Raw genomic sequence first — 13863 nt, forward strand, 5'->3', positions numbered from 1 at the left:
ATGTTGTAGTTTATTATATTCAAGAATTGAGATGCGATGAGATGCGATGAGATGAGTTGAACAGTGAAAAATCTAAACTCGTTGACAAAACAACAAGTTTTGGGGGTGAGAAGTAGTCAAAACAACTGAGGTAAGATCAGGATTACGTGGTGAACTGAACAAGATGACTACGGTACAAAACGAACCAGTCAAAAGGCCCAGAAAACGGTTTGTTGGGACAAAACGCGGCGATCACGTCAGCACGGTAACGGAGGAGCAGGGCAACGAAATAGTGACGAAACCAAGAGCCAGAACAAATGTGAGACGGGCCGTAAATCAAATCCCAGATGATATCCTACAGGACGCGGCCCTCAACGAGGCTATCAAGTTACTACCGTCGAACTATAATTTTGAAATACATAAGACTGTGTGGAACATCAGAAAGCATAATGCAAAAAGAGTTGCATTGCAGATGCCAGAGGGTCTTCTCATCTATGCTTTGGTGGTGAGCGACATTTTAGAGCAGTTTTGTAATTGCGAAAGTGTGGTGATGGGTGACGTTTCCTATGGGGCATGCTGCATCGACGATTTCACCGCCAGGAGTCTGGACTGCGACTTCATCGTTCACTACGCGCACTCTTGTTTGGTGCCAATCGATCTCACGCAAATTAAGGTACTGTATGTGTTTGTGACCATCAACATCGATGAGACTCATCTCATCAAGACTTTACAGAAGAATTTTGCCAGTGGCTCCAAAATAGCAACGTTTGGTACCATTCAGTTCAATCCTACCATCCATAGTATCAAAGAAAAGCTTCTACAGGGTGAAAACGTTCTGTACATCATCCCTCCTCAAATAAAACCACTCTCAAAAGGAGAAGTCTTGGGCTGCACTTCTCAAAGACTGGAAAAGGACCAGATAGACGCTATGGTATACGTGGGAGATGGAAGATTCCATCTAGAAAGTGCGATGATACACAATCCAGACATACCGGCCTTCCGTTACGATCCCTATAGCCGTAAGTTCACCCTCGAAAAGTATAATCAGAAACAATTGGTGCAGGTTAGAGCCGAGGCCCTCAGCACTGCTAAGAAGGGAAAGACATTCGGACTTATCTTGGGTGCTTTGGGTCGCCAAGGAAACTTGGCTACTGTGAACAACTTGGAACAGAAATTAAGGGCCACTGGAAAAAATGTGTGTCGAATCATTCTGAGCGAGATTTTTCCTCAGAAATTGGCCATGTTTGATGACATAGATGTCTTCGTTCAGGTTGCCTGTCCCAGACTGTCCATTGATTGGGGTTATGCGTTTAATAAACCACTACTCACACCATATGAGGCCAACGTCTTGTTAGAACAGGATCGTATGTTCAGTGAGGATTTTTATCCTATGGACTACTATGAATCAAGTGGCTATGGCCGGGGTAAAACTCCAATTCGTTAGCTTTGCAACTAGCAGAGAAACCAGCTTTTTTTTTTTTTTTAACTCAGACCTATAAGTGTGTTAAATTCCTGCTCTGTAAAGTTTAGAATTCCAATGATTTCCTCTTGCGCATCCGGGTACAGCTGTTGCAGCGATTTTCTAAACACCTCGTAAAATTTCGATAAGTTTTGAAGACAGCCAAGCAAAATGCGATCAGCAATCTTGGGAGAAATAATGTTGAAAATCAGATTGTCCTGGATATCATTCGAGATATCAGGCAAACTTTCATTGAGCTTATCATGAACATTTGTCCCAATTGTCTCTACGCTCATGATCGGATTATCCCTCGCCGGGAAGTACATTTCATAATCCAACTCGTCCTCTACTGACTCGACAGGGAAGATCATGTTGAAAAGATTGCAATAAAGGGCTAAGCCCATCTTCTCAAAGAGATCAGTGGTTTCCAAATTTATCGCACTTTTAACTGACTGATCCAATTGAGCGTCAATGTTTCCATATACATCACCAGAAGCCAACACTTGGAAAATGCTACTCTTGTATGGCGTGATTCTGGCCAAAACCAAGTCTAGGCAATTAATTTCTGAGAGCAACATTGATATTTTTTCCTTTCGATTCCTCTTAGCCAGGGGGAATTTATCCTGATGATATTCTAATATCTTGCCATATACTAGCTGTCCCACGGTCTTCTTAATGAAGCTGGCATCTACGACAGATTGGGATTCCTCAAGACTTCCGCTTTTTTCAAGCTTTGAGAAGAATTCGCACAGTGAATTCAAGTAGTCTGACAGCCATTCCGGAGGTAAAAGCCCGTTTTCGGTCTCTGCCTTCCGTTCAGAGTCCATTAATTTAAGAATTCCAGTGAGAATTTCATTCCCTGCACTCTCTTTCAAGGAATCTAAATGCTTTATCAATGAAGAGTCCGGGAAAATTCCATATTTAATGAACATCATTTCGTATAGTTTCAGTAGCTCACAAATATCAAAATTCACCAGCGGGTTGTCTTCAAATCTTATAATTTGTTCCAATCGTATTCTTATAGAGTTTTCCGATGGCTTAAAAGTCTCATTAAGTAGCTTCACGCCTAATCCATCCAAAAACTCTCCGTTTTCTTGAAGTAGTGACTTTGGAGTACCTTGAATGTCTAATTCTTGAAACTTGAACATTGAGGCCATGAAGTCGGCTTCGTCAACTATTAGAGAGTGGACATTGGCAAGGACATCACCCAGATAACGTACAGGATCGTGAGCGGACATTATGATTGGTTTTGAGCCCTTCGAAGAATCAAAATCAAACTGGGACAAAAATTCGTTAAGTACGCGTTGGGACCTCAACTTTACAATTTTGTTAAGCACCTCATTGAAAAGTGGGAGATCATTTGACAAGTAGACCATGCATTTCTGGAAAGTCATCAGGCTCTTGTCATCTGAGGCGAACGCACGCTCTCCGAATGTCTTGGAGGTGGTATGCAAATCATGGAAGAAATTCACCAAATAGTTGTAAATGCGTTTATTAGCTCTTTCCATTTTGGAATTGACTTGTGTCAAAAGCGTTTGACCTGCCTTTGGATTTTCCAGAGAGAGTAGATAAGAAGCGGTTTCTTTTATTGCCATCAGTTTGTTCACGACCTTAAAAAGCTCTTCATTGACTGGCGCGTTGACCAAAATTTCTTCTTCCAACTGCGTAAGGGTGAGTTTATCCCGTATTACATCTAGGAGTTGTTTTTTGAGACGCAATTCCTCAATGTTTTTGCGCAACTCGAAGATGGCTTCCATGTCTAAATTTAACTTCTTTGAATTCTGAGAGCTTCGCTCTGACAAGACGTTGCTTCCCATTTCTTGTAATGATTTCACTGGTTGAGAAATCTTTTTGACCCGTCTGACAATTGGTTGGAGCTCTTCTATGATTGTTAAATGGGATCGCAGCAGCTCGTTCTCTAATTCACTTCTCAACGACTTCCTAGCGAGAAATCCAAGATAATCAGCACGCACAATGGTATCACTTTTGAATTTGAGTTTCTCTCTGTTGTCCTCTAGAATCTCAAACGATTTCCGCAACTGGATGTTTGACAGCGGACCAGAGGAGTAATTGCTTAACACTCTAGAAAGTTTTTTAGACAAAAGAAGATCTGCGTCACTGGCAGTATCTTCTTTGCTTTTCAATAGCTGTTTTAGACTATCACCTCTAGGCAAGGTTCCCTTGGAAGATGGGGTAGATTCTCCACCCGTATACTGAGGAATCTCCGACGCCGTGAGCAGCTCAAGAGAAAGAGAGGCATATTTCTGCATGCGGCCTTGCAAGCTTGTGCTGGAATTAGACACTCCGGTCTGATTGGTCGCTTTCAGGTCTGGCAATTGGAAATCATTCTCTAGATGTATGGACGACCGTTCGGACTGGATTTTGATCCTTGAAGCTGGCTCTGGAAGCGAAGAATCATTGGTGGTAGTATCTTCTAGTCCATAAGTTTGATAATCGAGAAAGTCCATCCCAAATGGAGCTTTTCTGCCCTACAAGTTCTGTGGTCTCAAGCTGAAGATGTACCAACACGCTTGTTATTATCACCATGTTAATTAATATTTAAGCCGCCTAACAAATGAAAAATACCAACGTGAAGGATGATTTTGAATTGACATCTACGGACTCAGAGTCATTGTTCATGAGTTTAACATATCTCACCAGGCTTTTAATCAGCACCTTTATCTCCGGGTTATTCAAAAGCTTAAAATTGAGGTCCCGCTCTATTGTAACCTGGATTTAATCATTATAGATGTCTGTCATCAAAGCTCAATTTTGCGATGTTATCTCTGACTTCACATTCACTCAAACGCCGCAATTTTAGCACCGTATTGTTCCTCAGTTGAATGGATTCTCTAATGCTATTCACAAGAGTTCTGTTCCTTCTTTAGAGGTCTGTATTCTTTTTACGTTATGTTATGCAATATCGATGAGACTGACACTATATTAACAATATGTTAACCATCACCGCGAGCTACTTACACTCTGATTCTTGAAGTTATCATAACAAAGCTGCGCAGGAAACAAAACTTTCAGACATATTACATAGGTTGAAGAGTGGTATATTTTGAGCTGCTATTAAATGTACGTGACTCTCACCAGGAATGACAAGATGCGAGATCTTCCTTTTTCTTGGTGTTGACGAGCAGCATTTACACACCAACGGAGAAATCGTCCTTACCAGAAGGTTGCGGTTTGTGCAAATGATGTGGCTGCTGTTCTTGTGAGATTTGGAAATTTTGTGGATGGTACATGACCTGCATGCCACCGGGATAGGTATATTTGTGTCCGTGGGAATTGTAGAAATGGGCAATGTTGCTGAGGGTGGACTGTCCAGTGCGGGTGTTTTCCATCGAAGGACGCTGAGGAGCAGCCATCGGTTTTGGTGCTTGTCTTCTGATTGCCAAAGACGAAGAAGGAGTAGCCACAAAGTTGAAATCCGAATCATTGATGATACCCAAACCATTGAACCTAGGTCCTGTGGTCAACGAGCTGTAACCAGGAGACACAGGAGGACTGAAATAACGAGTTTCGCTACCAAGTGGGGAGGAAAAATATTCAGTGCTGCTGGGACTGGTCTTGTTGGTATTGAAAGTAGCCGAGTTTGGTGGAGAAGGATAATTTCGCTCCAACGAGTCCAATAAGGGTTTGATCGGAGGTAACATCTGCAAATGGTTTGACTGCATGTGCTGTTGTGTCGTATTGAATCCGGGGCTCCAAGATGAAGCTCTGTTTCGGGACACTGGGGGCACTGGTACTGCCGAGTTTGTGGTCTGTGGGCTCATGTTATTGCGTGAAAGCTTCAGCAAGTTTTGAGATGCGTCAAGTAGCTCAGCATCGACACGGTTTTTCTTGAATGAGGGCACATTGGAAAAGTCTAATTTCTTGGGCCGATCGCGTGTACGCTTGACAGGACCAACAGAGGCTGTGGATGTGGGAGATACCTCATTGTTTGCCTTTGGTGGAAACAAACCTACAAATGTCTGATACCAATTTTCACATTCGCGAGGAAAATCAGGCCCAAAAATGGGCACCAACAGGTATCGAATTGGGAAACAAAACCGGACAGAAATGGCTTTGGCAAGTTCAAAAGGTAACCATGTACCCTGGATTTTGATGTAGCCACCACGAATACGTTTCATGAGGTCGTGGAATTCAAAATCGCGGGTGGGATGGTAGTTTTCGCGATAAATACGACACAGGTCTTGTTTTAGTTGCGGGTCTAAATTGTGCCAGTGGATATCAGAGTAATGTGGTGATGCCGCCGTAGCCGCGGCTGCTGCCGCAGATGCTACGCCCATTGCTGTTGATGGTGCAGTTGTTGTTGTTGTTGTTGTTGTTGTGCTACTTGTGTTGGGGACACTGGTACGACGGCTTCCGCGCTTCGAGGATTGCTTGCGCCTAGAAAAATGGTTTTCGGAGTCAACGGGCTGCGGCTGCTCGTACAAACATTTGAATAGCACATAGTCGAGTTCGAGTTTACAGTGAGCTTTGCGGTCAAGTCCGTCGGATGCATCGGGCCCATCAGGTCGGTCCAGCGACACCAGAGCGTGCATCACATCCTGGTACAGACGCCAGATTCCCGTGAAAAAGACGTATCCCGTGTGATGATCCCACAAAACGCAGTTATTTGGATTGATCGCACGCGATACATGCTGGTCTGAATATTGGATCTGTCGCAGACGGAATTGCTGATTTTTGGTGAGTGAGTTCAAATCGCCGCCGCTGCTGCTGCTGCTGCTGCCGGCCGTTCCGCGCTGATGCTGCTGCGGCTGCACTTGTGGTGGCTGGGTGGACGGCGTTTGTGGCAAAGCCACTTGCGATAGCACGTCTGGGAATAGATATTCGGAACAATCGAGACCCGAGCGCGTCTGAGGCGACGAGGGCACTAGCGACGACGGAGCTGACGTCGACATCGGCAGCATTTCTTGTTGTTGAGGTGTCAACACATCGTGAAACCCCTGCACCGCACATGTGCGGTACCGAGACCGCGTCACGTGCGGTGGCTGTCGTTCGTCCGTAGCGAGCCAGGTGCGCTGGTAATCATCTACGGGATTTTCGGTCAGATGGATCCGATCTAATTGTAAACGGTGTTCTGGAAACATTTGGTGGTATGGGACGGCAAAAAAGATTGAAATTTTGGAGCCTCGTGGAAAAGCCAGATGAAAATGTCACACTTTTCGAACCTACTAGTTTTCACGGTCCTGGAGTTGTAAATTTACACTTATTAAATGATTTTTGTGTGCTCTGTTGTGCAATGCTGCGCTCTGCTGTGCTATGCTGCGCTAATTTGCAACGTCTTCCGAATTTTTTCCCGGCTATCCCCTTAGTTTTAAATTCCCTCGTTTCGAGTACTTCAACCCCTTGCAATGATATTTGTTTGTTGGTGGTGGGTTTCGATGTTCAGGATCAAGACCGTACCTCAGCGGGTTTTCCGACGTGCTTATATACCCGCTGGAAGGGATCCAACCTTTTTTTTTTTTTTCTCATTCTGGGCCCCCTTCCTTTCTTCTCCAATTCCTCTCCATGCTGTCACACACGCCTGTGCTTACTCCCCACGCATGCAGGTGCGGTGCCTGTTTTATGCATTACAGCGGGATACTGGATCCTTCTGCAGTATGACAAGGGGCGCGTCCACCGATAAGGAAACGTTTCATGCATCCGTAAGCAGCAGGAGCCAATGTGTCTACAGTCAAACACACGCAGAGGGCCTTGATGTATGTTAGAAGAGGGGCAGCAGTTGCCGTGACACCCGGCTGCCCAGCCGCAAAGCGTGCATATGAGTTCCGGCCCCGCTTTTCTAGGCGCGTTGGTCCTTTGTGCCGGTTGCTACAAGACACACCGCTTATCGGCACCAGCCCCGTTCGCGATCAACAATGGTTGGCTGAGACGGATCCGCACGCAGGCGAATGCAGAGGCTGGATTTTGCAAATCTAGTGTGAGTATGTGTATGTGGCGCCATTGTTCGTCGGGGAACGGGTTTGGGTTTGCTGCCGTTTGTGAAACGATAGGCTCTCGAGGGCCGGGTCAGGAAAAAGAACAGGGGGGTGTGGAAGAAAGTGACTCGGGAAAAGACATGGGGTGTGTGGGTGGAAAGTTGGTGGGTGTGTGGGTGGACGTCTGTAAATTGAAAATCATGATAATGATGAGGAGGGGTGAACTCTGATGGGAAAACTGTCGCTGGGAGTGCAAGGCAAGCGAAACAAACACGTAGGCACATCTATATATGACGTGAACGGTTTAGGGCCAGAAGAAACGTCCATTGGGAACGGCTAATTGTACGGTGGTTTGTGTGTGACAATGGGGCTGGGACGTTGGTTGTGGTGGTTGGCTTGTTGAGGTAGGACGGAGGGGGCGAATGAGGGGGCGAGTGAGAGGGCGAGTGAGGAAGACTTGGCAACCGTGTCAAGAATTAGTTTTCGGTTTCGTCTTTGGGCCTTCAATTCTCTGTCGTTGTAGTTGTACCTTGTGGATTGACCAATTCTTGAATACTAGCTTCAAGGTGGGCCAGGTACCGTTCTACGGCGATCTTTGTCCACGGACCTAGCTCCGGATCGTCCTTGATGCTTGGAAGCACCAAATGTGGCCTATTTGGCGTGCCATTAGTGCCTTCAGTGCCTTCTGTGGTCAGTGACGTGCCATTACTGCCTTCTGCGACCTGTGCCCTACTGTACGGCTGCAGCATGTTTTCTCTGAAATATGTCAAACACGCATCCCCGTCGTAGAAGAAATACGGCGTCATAGAGGGATCCGAGTTGTGGAAGTTCCAATTCGACTTTGCTGCAACGGTGTCCCATTTTGCAGAGTCCAGTCCTGGATCCTCCGCTACAAGTAGCTTCAGCATCAAGAGCTTGTTGTTGTGCGAAAGAAGTGTACTCGAAACAAACATGTATAAGGTCACTGGGACGCCCAAAAGAAGTAGCAGTACAAGCAGGACGATAAAAACTTCATCATTGCCATCATATGCCAAAATTATCAACATCCCCATTATTCCTATCATCACAGCAAGCACGGTATAAGCCCGTTTCCGTTTTGTCAGTTCGTGATGGAAACCGCTGGAAAAGGTGTCTCGCGGCAAACGCGGTGTTTGTTCTGTATCTTGTTGTAGCAAGAATTCATGTGTATCCTGTGTGTCCTTCATATTGGGTCAAAACTTTGGGTTGTTGTTAAGTTGGAAGGACCAGGTTTGTAAAATGTGTAACCAGCCAACGGTTATTATATTAAGCACTTTAGAGGGTATAGTCACGTGAAATATACGTGACTAGTCTCTCCCACATTTTCACACCCAGACACCCTCAAAGTTCTCACCCTGACGACACAACCATTTACATGATCTGACACCTTCTCTCTCTCTCTCTCTCTCGCTTCACATCACTGGTTTCCCGATTACGTGCACTGACAAAAGCCCAAAATCATCATATTCATACAAGCCTTTCCACCTGCCGTCATGCTTGACTCATGCACATGACTCCCTGACGTCCCTCTTGATAGCCACGAGTTTCTCCGGTTTGCACAAGGTTTTTCCGGGTTTTTCCGGGTTTTTCCGGCGTTTCTATGACATCTGACGCATGATAACGTAATATCGCATATAGTCTTCCTCACAAGATCACTTGACCGTCTGTATGATTATAGTTGACGTCAAGCACGGGTAACTCAGATTAGGTGTGAAAAATACACTCAACGCTAACATCATCATGTTCAACAAAAAAAGTGTGTTAGCCACACGATGACATCAACAATAGGATGTAGGAATTGCAAGCCAGGCCTGCTCGAAGCCATTATATAAGGCGGGACTGAATCTCGCTTGGACGGGGGAACTTTGGGAAGAACTGTGTAAGAACTGTGAGCCCAACAAGCTATAGAAAACCCACTACCACCTCTTACCAATAACCACACAGCGATGTCTCCAGCAGCCACCAACATCTTTACCCTGACGCACAACTCCAAGCTTCCTGATCTCTTGGATGCCAACCAGCAATGGTGCCACGAAACCACCCAGCAACACCCAAGTCTGTTCCGGGACTTCAACGCCAACGGCCAAACTCCTCACACCTTATTCATCGGATGCTCGGATTCCCGCTACAACGAAAACTGTCTGGGAGTCATCCCAGGTGAAGCCTTCACCTGGAAAAGCATCGCCAATATTGTCCACGCAAATGACCTGACCTGTCGTGCCACGCTAGAGTTCGCCATCAACGTGCTCAAGGTCAACAAAGTGGTCATCTGCGGCCACACGGATTGTGGCGGCATCAACACCTGTTTGGCCCACAAAAGAGCAGCGCTCGAAAACACCTCCAACAACCACCTGTTCCAGTATCTACAGGATCTGGACGATCTGTACCATGAAAACAAAGCCGGATTGCTAGCTACAACCAACAACGTCAAGGTGCAGAGCAGAACGCTTTCGAAACTCAACGTTCAGAAACAGATCAACAACCTACTGGCCATTGACACAGTCCAGGAAGCTTTGGCCCGTTCCGAAATCGAGGTATACGGTCTTCTGTACGACGTGGCCACCGGTCTTGTTGAGCAGGTCTCAGAGAACAAGTAGAAAAAGTGTTAGGAAGACGACTAGTAGGTAATAAATGAATAATTAAAAAAGGATAAAAAACGACATGTACATATAGACAAAGGATTAACGACGCAGGTTCAGTAGTTAGACGCTGGGGTGCATGATGTAGAAACAGAATCATGACTGTCATCGGCCATATCACTTTTTCCTTATCAGACATGCAATTGGTTTCTGTCTCGACAGTGCTGGAGAGAGCACGGTACAACTAGGGCCAGTGCACCATTGCGTCCTAGACTGCCTTTAATCGTCGTTTTCTTGCAGGTCTTACCAAGTCCATACTTTTGGTTTTTAAACTTTCCCAGTGATCAATTAATACATTATAATCATGGCGATGGCTTCAATTGTAGACATGAGCGAAGAATAACTCAACCGGTTTCCCGGCAACAAAGTTGAGTCCAAGTTCCAGATATTAGCTTATCTGAGCTGTGGGCGAAATGGTCATAGTTCACCACCCTGACCTACCCAATTTCTACCTAGTGTCCGTCTCTTCTTTACTGCGATGACGGTATCCGTCAAAACGACGCAGCAATGTGCGAGGGGCAAAAAAAGAGCAGCCCTGACGTCTGTGCGGAATTGTACAACATTTATGTGTATATATATGTATAGAAACACTACTCTTCTAAGTGGTTACATTGTTGATCTTGTATCTGATTTGATTCTAGCATCATCAGTAGATATACAACACTTTGAGATATAAGTACGATTAGTGCACGATTAAGGAGCCAACGATGGGAAAAGAATCGAGCTATCAATCGTTGCCGCACAATTCGTGCACGAAATGGACTAAAAGCGTAGTGCTCACACTTTGTGCGAGTTTCGTGCTGTGGTCTGCATGTAATTCCTCCCAGTGGACCAGATGGACCGCAGAAGCTCAGTATTTTGGACCCAAACTGCCGTTCACAACTCTCACCACCCGCAACGTCACAATTGTGGATTTCTACGGTCAAACCCAAACAAGCCCGACCGGAAATCCAGGCTTGTCGTACTACCAGCACCGTATACAACTTAGGCCCTCGATCCCTCACACTGTGGCACGGGACGACTTCAACGAATGGCTACGACTGCAATCCACAGTGAGTTTTGAAAGGGTGCTTGCTAACATCGGAGACGTTAACTTGAACCAATTGCACGAAAAGGACCAAGTGGCTGAAGGTGCTGTTATCGCATCGCCATCAAAGCAGTCTCCTGACTATTTTTACCATTGGATCAGAGACGGGGCAATAACTGTCAACACCGTCGTTAACAAGATCTGGGACGACTCACAGGAACCGAAACCAGTTCTTAACTTCACTCTCGTCGGAACTGTGCTCAAGTACCTGAACAATTCATTTGTGCTTCAGAGAACAGATAACCCATCGGGATCGCTGGCGCCTGATTATAAGGGACTGGGAGAGCCCAAATGGCTAGTAAACAATGGCCCTTTCACAGGTAACTGGGGTCGTCCACAAAACGACGGCCCTCCGCTAAGAGTCATCACTACTTTCAATTTCGTACAGGTTTTGCACGACCTGGATCTTACCGTTGAACAAGCCATCAAACTTTATCAAGACGCTACCAAAAGTGATCTGCACTTGGTGTTTGCCAATGAGAGAGACCTGTACGATAAAATTATCAAGCCGGATCTGGAATTTGTGACATTCAATTGGAAATCAGACAGCTTCGATTTGTGGGAAGAGATCAATGGTCAGCATTTCTTTACTACTTTGGCGCAGTTGAAAGCCGTCAAACTGGGATGGAACTACTTGGTTAATGTGCAGCCTGATTTTGATGATAGTTCCAGTTCATTTGCAGCAGTTCTGCAAAGTAATGTCGACGACATACTAAGTTTCCTCATCGAGGGCGGTGGATTTATCAACGCCAACAAAAACCACATCATCGAAACACCCGGAATCCTGGGCAAAAGATCGGGTCTTGACATCGCAGTTCTGATAGGATCGATTTTGACGCACGACGATCGTGGGAAACCAACGTCGATCGATAATATTCCATTCGATGTTGAAGACAGTGGTATTTTGAACTCTTTGCATGGACTTGCCAAGCAGATGGAGGTATTATATCCTGTCAATCACCAGAGGGCGAATGTCAATCTGGGTGTTGCACTTGGGAGATATCCTGAAGACGTCTATGACGGGGTAGGAACTTCTGAAGGTAACCCTTGGTTCCTGGCAACATCTGCTGCAGCTGAAGTTTTTTACAAGGTTATATGGCGTTACTACGCCCTGGAGAAAGACTTGGTGATTCCTATGGACGGATGGAAATCTGAATTTTGGAGTCGCGTGTTTGATAAAATTGATTTCACTTCAAAGGACGAGTCTTCTGAATGGCAACTGGTGATACCGTATGGATCACCCGCTTTCAAACAAACTATGGTCTCATTATTTACATTGGGAGACTCGTTTCTAGACAAGGTCAGAGAGCATGTGAGCGCCGACGGCGAAATGTCCGAACAGCTCAACAGGTACACTGGGTATCTTCAAGGTGCCAGACATCTCACATGGTCTTACGGTGCTTTCTGGAGCTCAAGCCGCTGGCGGGCACAGGTGCTGCAGAAGCTCAATGGCCAAGAAGACGCAACCTTTTAGAACAAACTTTTGAATATCTTTTATACCGCTCAGTAAAAGGCGATATTTTTCATCTTATTACGCTGGTACTTGCAGTCCCACTTTTGCTGCCGTTCTCTTGACTTTTTCTTCTTGGTCCATTTTCAGACCAGGATTATATCTTTCGACAAGTTGCTCGAACTCCAACTGGTTCTTTACGAAGCCGGCAAAGTCACGTAAATGCTGTAGTCTCTTATTGAGAGCTGTTTCGCTTGACGAAAGATCTTGGAAAATTATTTGCCTTAGACGGCTGGAATTATTGTAAAAATGCAGAGTTTTGAGACTACCTGGGTTGCTGGATTTGAGTTCCTCAATTTTTTTGGTCAATTCGTGGAGTTCACGAACGCTGTGAGGGTTTTTGGAAACGGCAGCATTGTTTGAGGCTTGTTGTCTCATGAGCCCGATTTTCTTGTAAGTTAAGAGAGCCATCTGCTTTTTGTTGTTTTCTTGCATCTGGGTTATCCTGGAACGTTTGCTGGACTTCACCAAAGATCTTATGAGCTGTTTGTAGGTTGATAGAATTTGAGAGGACGACATGCTGCTGGCCTGGTTGAAATGAGCTTTAGGACTTGGATAGAGGAAGTTCTCGGAGATGAGATGAGATGGAATGGTGAGATCAACGATTTTTTTTCAATATAGTGGTAGAGAGACAAAGTTAAAGTTGACTATTTGACAGTGGCACGAACAGGCGACAGGAAAAGACTGGGAGGGTAGTAATGAGGTTTGAAGATTTGAAGGCTTAATACGACGAGCCCAATGGATTCAGTGCAGTTTATTTGTCTGAAGCTGGGATTATCGGTGTCTTCGATGCGATCTGAGCGACGACACTTCGGGCACAGATTATTTACGGCCGCATACACAATACACGGTACCAACGATTGAGGCTCACAAAAAGACCTTAATGCTGCTCGTTATTTCTGGTGCTGATGGAAGGTAGGTTATGTTCCAAGTTTTGAATACTAGATGTGTCCAATGACACACACGTTCAAGGTGATACAATCAAAGACCGGGCGTTCTGTACCGATCGGATACACAATTCATCAATACTATCATCTAGATTCATAGCTTTATCTTACGCACCTACAACAGCTAAAATCCCCCATCGTTCTTTTCCTTCCTTCGTTTTGCACACAAAAATGCCATGGAGAATCTCAAAATTTCGGCAACGAATCAACTGGCACATCTCAAATAGACGTCAAACACAGTGAAATCAAACCGCGTTCCAGTTTCAACGATTATCATTACTGTCGTCACTG

The 13863-nt window shown here is 45.4% G+C and overlaps 8 protein-coding genes across 8 annotated transcripts; 4 read left to right on the top strand and 4 right to left on the bottom strand.

The window, feature by feature from the left end:
• Positions 1-163: 163 nt before the first annotated feature.
• On the top strand, positions 164-1423 carry DPH1 (LALA0S03e00540g1_1; the record flags this gene model as incomplete). The annotated part of the gene is made up of 1 exon (XM_022773057.1): positions 164-1423. The coding sequence occupies one exon, from the start codon at positions 164-166 to the stop codon at positions 1421-1423; it is 1260 nt and encodes a 419-aa protein (XP_022627568.1).
• A 38-nt stretch (positions 1424-1461) lies between these two features.
• Positions 1462-3906, bottom strand: COG6 (LALA0S03e00562g1_1; the record flags this gene model as incomplete). Its single annotated transcript, XM_022773058.1, has 1 exon — positions 1462-3906. One exon carries the CDS (start codon positions 3904-3906, stop codon positions 1462-1464), a length of 2445 nt encoding a protein of 814 aa, XP_022627569.1.
• Positions 3907-4587: 681 nt separating this feature from the next.
• On the bottom strand, positions 4588-6540 carry XBP1 (LALA0S03e00584g1_1; the record flags this gene model as incomplete). Its single annotated transcript, XM_022773059.1, has 1 exon — positions 4588-6540. One exon carries the CDS (start codon positions 6538-6540, stop codon positions 4588-4590), a length of 1953 nt encoding a protein of 650 aa, XP_022627570.1.
• An 8-nt stretch (positions 6541-6548) lies between these two features.
• On the top strand, positions 6549-7079 carry LALA0_S03e00606g (LALA0S03e00606g1_1; the record flags this gene model as incomplete). The annotated part of the gene is made up of 1 exon (XM_022773060.1): positions 6549-7079. One exon carries the CDS (start codon positions 6549-6551, stop codon positions 7077-7079), a length of 531 nt encoding a protein of 176 aa, XP_022627571.1.
• A 795-nt stretch (positions 7080-7874) lies between these two features.
• LALA0_S03e00628g (LALA0S03e00628g1_1) lies at positions 7875-8576 on the bottom strand (the record flags this gene model as incomplete). Its single annotated transcript, XM_022773061.1, has 1 exon — positions 7875-8576. The coding sequence occupies one exon, from the start codon at positions 8574-8576 to the stop codon at positions 7875-7877; it is 702 nt and encodes a 233-aa protein (XP_022627572.1).
• A 759-nt stretch (positions 8577-9335) lies between these two features.
• On the top strand, positions 9336-9986 carry NCE103 (LALA0S03e00650g1_1; the record flags this gene model as incomplete). Its single annotated transcript, XM_022773062.1, has 1 exon — positions 9336-9986. The coding sequence occupies one exon, from the start codon at positions 9336-9338 to the stop codon at positions 9984-9986; it is 651 nt and encodes a 216-aa protein (XP_022627573.1).
• A 749-nt stretch (positions 9987-10735) lies between these two features.
• On the top strand, positions 10736-12589 carry SGA1 (LALA0S03e00672g1_1; the record flags this gene model as incomplete). The annotated part of the gene is made up of 1 exon (XM_022773063.1): positions 10736-12589. The coding sequence occupies one exon, from the start codon at positions 10736-10738 to the stop codon at positions 12587-12589; it is 1854 nt and encodes a 617-aa protein (XP_022627574.1).
• Positions 12590-12646: 57 nt separating this feature from the next.
• On the bottom strand, positions 12647-13144 carry FMC1 (LALA0S03e00694g1_1; the record flags this gene model as incomplete). Its single annotated transcript, XM_022773064.1, has 1 exon — positions 12647-13144. One exon carries the CDS (start codon positions 13142-13144, stop codon positions 12647-12649), a length of 498 nt encoding a protein of 165 aa, XP_022627575.1.
• Positions 13145-13863: the final 719 nt, after the last annotated feature.

This window comes from Lachancea lanzarotensis, scaffold LALA0S03 (assembly GCF_000938715.1).
Source record: "Lachancea lanzarotensis genome assembly LALA0, scaffold LALA0S03, whole genome shotgun sequence".
NCBI lineage: Eukaryota > Fungi > Ascomycota > Saccharomycetes > Saccharomycetales > Saccharomycetaceae > Lachancea > Lachancea lanzarotensis.